Raw genomic sequence first — 12,362 nt, 5'->3', positions numbered from 1 at the left:
ATATTCCTTTGCATTCAGGGTTTTTTTTCCTTTGTCATGTACTCACAGTATCCCTTCCTCCTTTGCAGTCTACTTTTGGCGTTTCTGCTTTATTTTCTTGATTTTTATTCCTGTTTTCCCCCTGTACTACCCCTCTTTTTAACTGCTACCTGCATCAGATCCCTGGTCTTATTTTCTCTTCTTTTTACCTGTTCATTTTTCGGGTGACTGCTTCTACATTGCTTAACTTATTGGGAATGATTAGAAGATTTATGCCAAATAGGATGGATGGAAATCTTTCAGCAAAAAATGTTCTCCCATAAGTAGTAATTAGTATATATTTTCCAGTGGGATTCATTATCACACAATTTAAATGAACTATTTTGTTCCTGATCAATATTTTTTTTGATGTTAACATTACAAAAAAATCATCATTTAACATTTTTTTTTATAAAAACAAAGCTAAGATTTGGACTTTCCCAGTGAACTCAAAGAACTTTTTTTTTACCCCAATGTTTGTATGTGTCCTTAAATGTTGAAATAGCACAATATTTTCTCATCCAACTTTCTTGTTTTTAGAAAGTTCAATTTTCTAGATGGTTTTGTTTTGGGAACATGTGGATAGACATATTTATTTCTTAAAAAGAATAGTGTGGGTGCCCATTTCCAGACTGACAAAGATGAAATCAGACGACACAAGAGGAATATAGAAAATGTAGATTCCGCTTCCTTGAAATCAATGTCTTGAAGTCCAGCTTTAGCTTCAAAGATATCCATGTGTTTTGGAGCACAGTCAGATAACTTCATTTTAGAACTTGGTGAGGTTCATAACTCAGAGCTTCTGCACACAAATAAGAGACTGAGGAGACTTACACAACTGCCAGCTAACTTACCTGAGATACATTTGGCGGACAAGGATTCACAGGAACAGGAAAAAATTTCATGAGATTTTGGGCTAGGAAGTTGCAAGTCAGTCTTTATTAGTAGAAATCATGTGTGCGCACTCTTGCTTGATCTGAAATAGATCAACAAAAAATCACATTTTCAAGTTTTGAAGGGGCAGGATTTTGACATTTCCTGTTGAGCTTTAAGGGTGTAAATAACTGTCATTACTATTTGAGTAACCAGGCCCCAAATCTGGTATCGACCGCTCCAATAAAAGAGGTAACCACTCCTAAAAAAGGTCTTCTCACTTAAATTGCACTTTCAGAGGAAAGATTAGCTTGAATTTTAAAATATTAATATTATATCTATTGCTTTTATTTCATGATTATTAGTAGTAGCATTTATTTGCAGCGTTTATTTGATATTTAAATACTAACAGTACTTGAATAACACTTAGTCAAGAAGAATTACTTAACAATGGAGCTTCGTGCAGTGTTTAGGAAAAAGTTAGAGATTTAGCAGAATCTCTAGAGGGAAAAGGGTTCAAGGGCTCTTGATATTTCAGGGTAAACAAAAGGACCAGGAACACAGTAATGTTTAAATCTGAACCTTTTCCAGAATGTTTTTCTTTTTTTCTTTAGTTAGATACAGTGAGTCGGAGGTGGGTAGTGAGCACAATTCAGCACATAAGACAGTTCTAGGATCAAGTATGAGGTGCGATGCTGAACCGGAACAGGAATTATGGATGCTGCAAAAGTCTGATGCTAGAGCAGCTGTTTTTAACCTCAGTAAGAGTTCTTCAGCTATTTTCTGTAGAATTATCCATTTTTTTGTTTCAGTCAGGAAAGACATCCCGAATTGTATTTTATTTTTTTTTCTCTAGGTAAAGACAGACAAGAGCAGAGGTAGGAAGATAGTGTGTTGTAAGTTTGGTATGGCTGGTGTATTTGCAATTCAGGGTTTAAAACGCTATCAGACTTGCTCTGTTCAGACAAACTCTGTGAATTAAAAGATAATTGATAACTTCACTTGTCTGGGAATTTTTGTCATCATGTGGTACAGCTGCCAGGCTAAAAAAAATTAAGACTTAACTGAGACTCATATCTCAAACCGTGAAGTTCTGTGATACTTATCAAAGTGACTGATATTTTTTAAATCTTGTCTCAGAAATCGGCTTTTTCATATTATTGAGTTTGGGAGTCCTTTAGACTCTTTAGATTTGTCCTGGGATTTTGTCCACATCCCTTTTTGCATGCATCTTTGCAGTGTATTCAAAAAGAAGGCTCATTTTCAGTTTTTAAAAACATCTTTCATCTGACTTGAGTAGAAGACTATGATACTTAGATGTCATGAATTTCTCAGAAGTGACATTAAGTTCATACTTGTTGCTAATTAAAACCTTCCCAATTTCCCTCGGAAATATCACTAACACATTAAGTCTTTTGAGTCGTACTTTTCCTTGAATATTTTCAAGTTGCACTTCTCCATATTCTCTTGCAAGATCTTAATATTCGTAATTGCTGTATGGAAAACAGCAGGTGCTTGTCTGTCGCAAATAGCTAAGTATATAGATTTTCAATCAGCTCATATTGATGAAGTGAAATTTAAATGAAACTAGGTATTTTTAGAAGGATAATTTTGAGCTGAGTACTCTGTGTACTGTCAAATCTTACTACCGTGATCGTGGTACCATGTTATGATCTAATGAGCATCACCCATGTGCGTGACCCCAGCTTAATGAGTTTTGATGGGATGTGAGTTTTAATTGCTTTGCCATTTACACTTTTTTTTGCATCCAAAGTTCAGCATGAACTTTACAGGTGTAGCCAGTTGAGTTCACAACTGATCTTTTGTCTTGGATGATGTGCTCAAATGCGAGGCTTTTGAGCTTTAAGTACAGTAGAAATATTTTGCTTATTTTGTTGCAGGCAAGATTCCTCATAAGACTTCTATGAAGTCTCAAACGAAAACCCAGATAGACCTTGAACAAGCGGGAGCAGGCAGCTCTCTGAATAGCCAGGAAAGCTGACAGTGATGTGGAAGCCAGGGCAGCTCCTCATTCTCCAGGAATCATTCTGCCTAGGACTTTCCCAGAGTCTCAAATAAATGGTCTTTACCATGCTGACTGATACAAGCTTAGCTCACATTTTTGCTGATCAGTTGTTTAATAAGAGGACTTTTCAGATTAATTACTACTACTTATATTTAAAATAATAAGTATCTTCTGGTTTTTGTGATTTTCATACCAGTTTTGATTTCAGACACAGTAGATCACTTCAGATTGAGTTCTGCTGAGATTTGTGTTTTCTGTTGCAGAAGTCAGATGCTGTAAGAGTCACCACCTTCACTGGCTGCATGGGCGAGACCTTTCTAGACAGCAAGCCCATAGGACTGTGGAATTTCAGGGATATTGAAGGTGACTGCAAAGGGTGTGCCGTCAGGTAGGTAACGCACTGACTGCTTCTCATGCTCCAGTGTGAACCTGTCTGTGGTGATACTGCACTCTGTGGTAAGCAGCATGAATTCCCACAGCAGCCAGCAAGTTCCAGTAGACAGCTGTGGTCTGTGTGCAATGCTGACAGTTGTAGGAAATACGAAGTTAAGTTGCAATTGCACCAAGAGGGGAAGCACCCAATCTGCGTCGTAAATGTAGTCAGTGTGTTAACAGAATTAAGACAACGTAACAGTGCTGTCATGGAACGACACCTGCTAACCAGTACCCAGGATGAGTCAAAACATGAGAGTGAGTGAGATCCACACTGGGACTGAGTCATGGGCAGCTGTGGAGTGGGTTCCTGCACCTCTTATGTGGCGTGGGGGAGAGTCAGGTGCCTCAAGGTGGCTTTCACAGCTACCAGTGTAGCGAGCAGAGACCCCCCCATAAGAGAAAGGTGTTTCCATTCTCAAAAGAGAATGGTAAATCCTGTCCCTGTCAGTGACCTGTGGTTCCAGGTAGGGTAAATGGCCCATCCAGGCAAGCCCAGGATTCACGTATGTAGGCTCTGAACTCTCTCCAGGAATTTTAAAACAACATAAGTTACTTCCTTTCCAGATGTGTCCTTGGCCCTTGAGAGCTGTGATCTTCATTCCTCTTTCACACCAAACTAATCTCAAACACTTTCCTGTGCCATGTCTCAGCTTCAAAAGCTGAGGGACCACCTGATACTACAGCACAGTCCTGGGAATTATCATGTAAAGAAGACAGACTCTGGGTCTCTCACATCATTGTTTATGGCTTTCACAGTGATCCACTGCATGAAAGCAGCACTGTTCTCATAGATGCTCCTGGCTTTTAGTGAATTTGGCACTACTAGCATATGGTATAGAGCTCATGCTGCATTAGGTAAAATAATTGTAGATCCAGTCAGGGAAGTTAGGAGTAGGCAAGTTTTCAAACTCGCAGCCTAGTTTGACAACCTGCTAAGGCATAGCCCTTTGAAAGTGGTGGAAATTCCAGTTGTGAACCAAAACAATTTTTGAAATACCAGAGGATTTCCTTGGCTACAACTGTAGGCTCTTGACATATAGGAGGAAATTTAAGGAGCCTGATGATGGACATGTGCATTTCAGTTCCAAGCAGGTCCTAATGGAAATGCCTAAACCTTTCTGTGCATCTCTGCCCAGATCTCATTTTCTCATTCATTAGTGATAGTGTAGATATGCTTGCTTGGAGTGGGGGGTGGGTGAGAGGGAGATTAAAAAAAAGAATACTAGATTTGAGATTTGTAGAAAACTGTATTAAAAGCTCCCTTTTACCTTAATCCGTTGTTCCAGTACCAGAAATAGTCCCGTTCTCCTGCAAAACCTAATTGCAAAAACTTAACTGTTAAATATAGTTGTGGAAGGTGAGAGAACTACATTCAAGATCCTTGTATGTGTGCCAAGATAAATGGGGAACATGTTCCTGGGCAATATTTCACATGTTGGTCCCTTGTTCAAATTCAATTATGTTCATGATTAAACCAAAGGATTGCTGTCTTGCAGCTATCTGATCTGTGTGACAGAAATGGACAAAGAGTCTGTCATAAAAATTATATCAAACAAACTCAAGGCCTGATCTTTTCTGGTTTGTAATGACAGGAATGCCAAAAAGTGTGGACAGACTGATGCTTCTGTTCTTGCAATTTTTGTAATTTGTGGGTAAGCAGAGAATCACAGTTCCCAGGGTTTTCAGTCTGGGACCCTCCAGAAGTTGTAAAATCACTAACAATAACAAAACCAAGATTTTTTTACAAGATGAAAGATTACATAATGCTATTTTACATTGAGGATTGCAAAATGAGTCATTACAGAGCATGAGATATATGAGACATATTCGTCTTCCATCTTCCTCCCAGAGATACTTCTGTGTTGGATAGCAAGTGAGCTGACCTTACAGTGTCACTTGTCAGAACAGGGGGTTGATATGAAATCAAACCAAGTTGAGGAAGACTCCCAAGAGTCACTCTGCTAGTTCCCCTGCCCCTTCTTTTTATATTAACCTCACACGGCAAAGGAAAATGGTTGGAATTGCCCCTTTTCAGTCCACAGGTGGCAGATGGTGAAGGGACAGTCCAGTTCGACGGCGAAAGCTATGCCATGGTGAGCCGCCCAATCCGCTGGAACCCCAATATTTCCACAGTCATGTTCAAATTCAGGACCTTCTCATCAAACGCCCTGCTGATGTATCTTGCTACTGATGACTTGGTAAGATAGCTAACTTTACAGGTTTCATGGGAGTGGCTGAATTCATCATAATATGAAAAAAAATAGTAATTTAATGTAGCACTGTCCTGTTATGATATTGCCTGGTATGATGCTTCACTGCTGTCCAAGTGAAGACAACATTATGGTGTGGAAGTTGACTACCTAGTGTTTACTGACTAGGGAGCATTATGTTAGACTGAGGGGAACTCCAGCTTTTCTGAAGTTATTAATTAATTTTCATTTATCCCAATGTTTACCTCTGCAAACATTGTCAGTCGTGGTTGCGCATTCATAATTTAAAATATTGTAGTGTGAGGGCAGGGAGAAAGTGGGAAGAGAAAAGTCTTAGTAGAAGTCCTACTGATATAAAGAAAAAGTTTATGTTTAATGTGAGTGGCATTAAAGGGGAACTGAATGGTGCAACAAACAGGATGCGATGGTGATGATGTTTTTACAAGGTCTACAAATGGTGCCTTTTACAGCTAAAATAGAGAACAGAAACATTAGTTATGAAACTGTTCAAGGTTTTTATTCACACACACTATCAAATGTGTGTGGATAACAGGGAGAACTATTTATTAAAGACATCTGGCCAGATCCTCACCTGGATCAGGAATGCCTCAGCATCTGCATCTCTGAGCCAGCTTGATTTGCATCCCTGACTGGGAGCTGAGTCCTTTCCTTAGCCTTTTCATATGGGCCAGAAATGATGTACAGCAGTTCTCACTGATGTCTTGAAGAATTACTGAGCACTCACTATTTTAGAAAAATTGTCTTTGTGTAAATCAGTCTTATTTCAGATTCCTTTATTTTGGGAAAAAATTATCAGAATTGCTGGAATTATCAAGAAGGAGGGTGCGCCTCCTCACTGACTGTAGTAAAAGATAACATTTTATTATGATAATGAAGTACTGACATAGTTTTTCTAATTAATTTTGTAATTTAATATTAAAGTTATAATGAATGTAATTATTTTAGATAATTTCATATAATTATTTTGTATAGTTATTATTAATTTATGTACTCTTTTTAATTTATAAACTTCTGAAAAACACTGGAATCTGGAAGGCAACTGGTCCCTGATCCAATTTGTCTCTTAAGATATTGTCCCACTGTATAAAAACTTTCATTATACTCTTTCTAGTGATGCATGAATAGACATGCATAAGCATCTAGAATACTGAGTTTATTAAATTTTACTCTTTTCACCTTAACATTAGTTTATGTTCATATATGTAACATTATCACAGTTTTGGGTCTGAGTACAGGTGGAACTGGCCATGAGCAAAATGATAATTAAACTTAATATTTCTCTGGTACGTTCATATCCTGGTTCATAGTTCCACCATTACTTACTTAATGCCTTTTATGCTATCCATTTCCCTAGTTATTTGTTTTGCTCTTTGTATACTGCCAGGTCTTTTTCTGTAGATACTGCTGCGTATACCATTGTTCCAGTCAGCCATCTCCAGTTACTGCTTAGATATTGGTGTCAGTGGTTGATGAGAATAACAGTCCATAGCTCTCTTTTGCTCCATCAGTACAGCTCTCTCTGGAAACCCTGATAAAAGAAGCCCAATTTGCCATATTTACTATTCTCATTTTCTACCTTGCAGGTTTAAACCTAGCTGATTTAATCTAGCTGGTATGTCTAGTACAGACATATATTCAAAGCTGAGTATTAGTTTCAGGTAATTATAATGTGTATTTGTGTCTTCAATCTAAGAAAATAGAAGTACAGATATCCCATCAAAACTCCAGCGAAGTTCTTAGCAAAATTCCAACTAATTTAGCAATCCAAAGGAGAATAAAAGGGGAAAAAAGAACTTGTTGGCAGCAGACTTTTGCACGTTACAGTCCTGGGCAGTAAATGCCTAAGTAAATTTTTTTTAAAAGCTTGAAAAAAGTTGTCTAATGTCACCCAGGAAAAGAAAGTGCTTATTTAATGTCATATGCGTCTTACCAAAATGAACAGGAGTCATAATTTGTGTATCTAATCCTTTTCATTAACAGAAGGATTTCATGAGTGTTGAACTCAGTGGTGGGCGTATAAAAGTCAGCTACGACCTAGGTTCAGGTACAGCTTCTGTTATCAGCAACCAAAATCATAATGATGGCAAATGGAAATCTTTCACCCTGTCAAGAATTCAGAAGCAAGGTGAGTTTCTGTGGTGTCAACACCATGGCTTTCCCAGTCACCTGTGCAGTACAGCTAACCATCTAATCATGAGGAAGATGTTGTGCAAAATTGCTGGAATTATAAAGTTCTAGTGATTTACCAAATTCTTTTGCTTAGATTACAGGTGTGTTGAGTGGCATGTGAGTGATTGCACTGTTAAACAGGCCTTTCATGAACAGGTAGCTTAATTTTCAGGCATAATTCTGCTTTACATTTGTGTAAATTACATTCTAAAATGCTTCTGAGGGGGCGAAGAAAGACATTTTTTCATCAGTTCCCTGCTGTTGTTCAAAACCATAAAACAAACCTGTGTGATTTTTGTTAGGACAGCAATAGCTTTCATGCTGTGCAGTCCTCTCATGCACAGTTTATCCCAAACAGCTTAAAAAAGCAATGACTCCAGTACTGATAGTACAGTATCTCAGTAGACAAACACAACAACTATTTTATATTCCCTAACGATATCCAGTGTGCCATGATCTGAATCTGCATGGAAACAACTGGGAACGTCTTCAAAAGTGCTGCAAATTCTTCAACCTGTGTACTGCGTACTGTACTACTGGTTCAAAATGTGAAGCGGTGGCATTTGATAAGATCACAAAGCATGTTGGCTATCATGCTGGCAAAACCCCTTTTCTTGTTTGTTTTTAATCTAGCTTTAGGACTGATAGAACCTTACCTGAGCCAAATTAGCTTTATTCATGGCATCTGTGACAGTCTCTGTGCCTTTGTATCCTGAAGTCTTACTGCATTCTGAATCTTCAGGGTCACCCCAAGCCCCTGAACACACTCTTCCTCCTCTGCCCCTGCAGTGCCAGATCTTTGCCTGACCTTCGCATCTCAAACACAGACTCACTCTTTTGTCATTTGGCTGAAGCAGACCTGGGAGCTGGGACACTGGCCAAAATAACTCAGAGCTCTCACTTGTAGATTTGCTGCACCTTTGGAGGAGGAATGCCTTGTTGCTAGCCAGTTATCTTAGTTCATACTTAACTCAGGAAGTATTAAGATAAAATATAATTTATTAATACCATTCAGACATATCATGTGCTTATAAAAAAGATACAGGTTTAGAAATGAAAGGAAAATTAATCTGTTTACAGTAAGGTACATCAGGAAGTCTGTCCCACATTCGATTCTCTTTCACTCCTGAAAATGGTAGTTTGCTTTCAGGTTTTGCACATTCCATCTCTCTTTTAAGGCATTTCTTTAGTCAGCTGCTGCTACAAGAGGCTCAGCTGTGGGGAGAGCATCTATAAGAGAAGACTCTTCCTCCCATTGCTCCTTCCTTCCGTGGATTATACATTACCTCTTCTAGGCAGTCCTCCCTTCAAAATCTCCTAAGAGGTTGACACGTCTTTCATCCAAACTCACTCTATTCCATCCTTAACCAGAAATCAGGCTGGTCACTTTTTTAGTTAAAATAAAGGTTCATTTCATTCCTTCAGTATGTTGGAGGGGTAGGGGGAAAGTGTACACTAAAAGCAATCAGAAAAAAGAAAAAGGAAGGATGGATGAATGGAAGGAAGAAAGAACGAACCCCTTCTTTGCATCCCTATGGTAGAATATCCCTTTCTTCCTTGGGGACTGCTCAGCATTTTTCACTGTGTCTTGTCACTCTCATTGAACTTTATATTCCATATTAATCCATACATTCAAAATATACACGGAGCAAGCATTTAGATAGGATAGTTGTATGTAGCGTGTCACTGACTCCAGATTGAGATTAGACATGACAGCAACTGACTGCTTTGGGTTTGAAAATGGTTTAGAGTGACTGATCACTGATCTCTAAGGCACAAATGGCAATGCTTAACAAACTTTTACACTAAAAAATCCTGTTCAAGTGACAACCTTTTGACTGAAATCACAAATTAGATGTAAAATGATCTCTTCTGTCTTGAATTTGTCCTGAAGTGTTAGATCCAAATTACATCCACACAAAGAACATACCAAATTGAAACAGGTTTAGAGAACATATAAAAATAAAGCATACAGGATTGCTAGCTTTTCAGGTTGTTATGGAAACAGGGGAAAGTGCAGGTCTCTTCCCCTACACTTAATTGACAATTTGGAAATGCAGCGTCTTAATTGCAAAATACAACCCTCCTTTTCTCTCCACTCACCTGCTAATCCTCCAGATATTTCTCTGTTGGTTTCTTACATTAAGACATCATTGTTCGTGCCTAATTTTTTGAAGCTAATCTCAAATCTCTTCCAGCCAACATATCAATTGTAGACATAGACACCAACGAAGAAGAGACCTTAGCAACAACTTCTGCAGGCAGCCACTTTGGACTCAACTTAAAAGGGCATGAGAAAATATATTTTGGGGGATTGCCAACCCTGAGAAATCTAAGGTAATGTGGCTCAAACCAATTTCTTTACCTTTGGTAAGGGGATGTAAATGCAGTGTAATCTTATTCTCTGTATTTATTTCTCAAGTTCACTTGCAGTAAGTGACATTGGGAAGTGAGTTCCCAATGTACCCTGTATTGCCACAGCAGACCAATGCTTTATTTGATTATGTTGTGTTTTTCAATGTATTTCACACAGCTCACATTACACAAATACAAGGGAAATAGCAGTAACGGTGCAGTCTATCTTTCTGACGCTATACAAAAACCATGATGTAGCTGGCTTTTTAGGTATTTTTTTTATTTGATGAATAGAATTTGACTTCAAACTTACAGAAATAGCTCCATACCCCACAAAATTAAGCACGAGCGTTTACCGTGTGCATGAGTAGAAAAATTGAACTACAAACTACTCCTTATGGGATTACTGTTAAATCAGTACACATGTTTTTGCATAGTCAGGGTCAGTATACTTTCAATATGTATAAAAATATTGTGTTTAGATATCATTTAAAATTATTTGTAGATGTAAATTCCTGGACTCGTTAGATTAAATTCTTCCTGTATTCAGGTATTAAAGTATATGATACAATACTCTTGATATATTTAACCAAGTAGAATGAAATATGGAAACCTTTTCTCTTCAGAAGCCTGATCCTAAATTTCTTATGCAAATAAATTTCCCAGCATTTATTTTTAAAATATTGTATGATATTATTGATAAACTTTAAGTTAAGCTTTAATAAACTAAAGAAATGGGATAACAGATACTTGAATTTAGTGACTGTATTACATGGTTTTAAATAGATCAAAAAACTTACTTCAGGTTTAAATGAATATTCAGCAGTTCTGCAATGACAAGAACAAGAGAATTCTGTGCTACAATGAACAGATGAGCAACACAGAAACAAGCCCATTAATCTATGTCAGCTTTAGCTACACGACATAATGACAGCCTTGAAGTGGTCTTGTGCACAAGGAACTGTTGTGATGAGTCTACAGGCTGTTCTGCAACTAAAAGAATGGATGTATTTGTTAATTTATTAAGTTAATAACTGACCTCTGATGTCAAATCACCCAGCAATAAAAAGACTAAGATCTATTTCACTCATGAAATACAGCAGTGTATTAGGTAATTGTGAAATCACACCAGTGCAGAACAAAATGTCTAGAGCAATTATCTTTCAGCAAATCCTTTGTGGTTGCTTAGAAAATCAGTGTACCACAGCTACTTGAACCTGTGGTAACCATTTTGCCTCCAGCTATGATTCGTCAGTCACTGGGGCAAGATGAATGTTATGGTAAATTAGAATCAAAAATAGTGAAAGGAGGATTAGGGCAAAGCTGAGCTACTGCAAACAATAGACATGAGGTACCCATGACTTTGTAATTATCAGGTCATGTTAGTTCTGACAAATTCTTTTAAGTGGTTTGCTTTTACTGATGACAAGTATAGCAACAAATTATAAAAGGTCTCTGATATGTTACATTTTAAGGTAGCAGTTGCAGAGTAACCCTGTTAATTATTATAGCCTGATAGTGTATGTAGAATCTCACCATCTATTATGTATCCTTGGTAAATGATGCGTATCTGCTTCAGTGTGAAATATTTGAACCTTGCTAAGAAGTATCATTTGCTACAATTAATGTGATTTTGATGCGGGTTTTTTTTTTGTCTTTCTCTCTCACCCCAGTATGAAAGCAAGGTAAAAATAATCAGATTACTTGCATGACTTGCATGTGTCTAGGAAGTGCAGCTTGAAAGCACAGGCGGCAATGCAGCAGCAGCGTGTGGGCAGTATTTGTACCAGCTGTTACGCTAAGGCTGTTAATTCAGCGAGTCGCTCCTGCTGCAACAAGCAAAGCTGCTCCCAAGTGCTTAACACCGTCATCTTCCATGCTGTGCGCACACCTCCACAAACAACTTCTCTTTTCTTCACACAGCTGCTTACTTGGGCTGCGTTTGTTTATGGCAGCAGAATGCCTGGGAAGCAGAGCTCCGGCAAGATGTATTGCCGAGTTTGGGTCTGACCAGTAAAAGCAACGTAGTCCCAGCTCAGGCGAGGAGCACTGCACTCCCAGGCAGTTCCTGAGGAGAGGGTATGGAAGCTAGGTGCAGATTTTTGTGAAATTTGCCACTCCTGAGTTTAAGAACAAGGGGATAGGAGAGGTCACCTATTTCTGACTGTTCCAGTTTATTTACGTCCATGGCTTTTGCTTTGATATGCTCAGATATGAACTGAACTCCACTGTTTTGCAGCGTAATTCCTGGCGTG

The 12,362-nt window shown here is 38.2% G+C and overlaps 1 protein-coding gene across 10 annotated transcripts in view; it reads left to right on the top strand.

Moving 5' to 3' along the window:
* LAMA2 (laminin subunit alpha 2) overlaps positions 1-12,362 on the top strand; it is a 376,159-nt gene that overhangs the window by 336,030 nt on the left and 27,767 nt on the right. For 6 of the 10 annotated variants that reach the window (XM_074580762.1, XM_074580760.1, XM_074580757.1 and 3 more), the window contains 5 exons: positions 3,181-3,305; positions 5,388-5,550; positions 7,564-7,708; positions 9,951-10,089; positions 11,781-11,792. In XM_074580762.1, the coding sequence (XP_074436863.1) occupies positions 3,181-3,305; positions 5,388-5,550; positions 7,564-7,708; positions 9,951-10,089; positions 11,781-11,792 (584 nt within the window). The remainder of the gene's footprint in view (positions 1-3,180; positions 3,306-5,387; positions 5,551-7,563; positions 7,709-9,950; positions 10,090-11,780; positions 11,793-12,362) is intronic. The other 4 variants (XM_074580763.1, XM_074580758.1, XM_074580756.1 and 1 more) reach the window with 1 other exon arrangement.

This window comes from Larus michahellis, chromosome 3 (genome assembly GCF_964199755.1).
Source record: "Larus michahellis chromosome 3, bLarMic1.1, whole genome shotgun sequence".
Taxonomy (NCBI): Eukaryota; Metazoa; Chordata; class Aves; order Charadriiformes; family Laridae; genus Larus; species Larus michahellis.
Note: the sequence above shows the minus strand (reverse complement) of the source record. Positions and strands in the feature narration are given on the sequence as shown.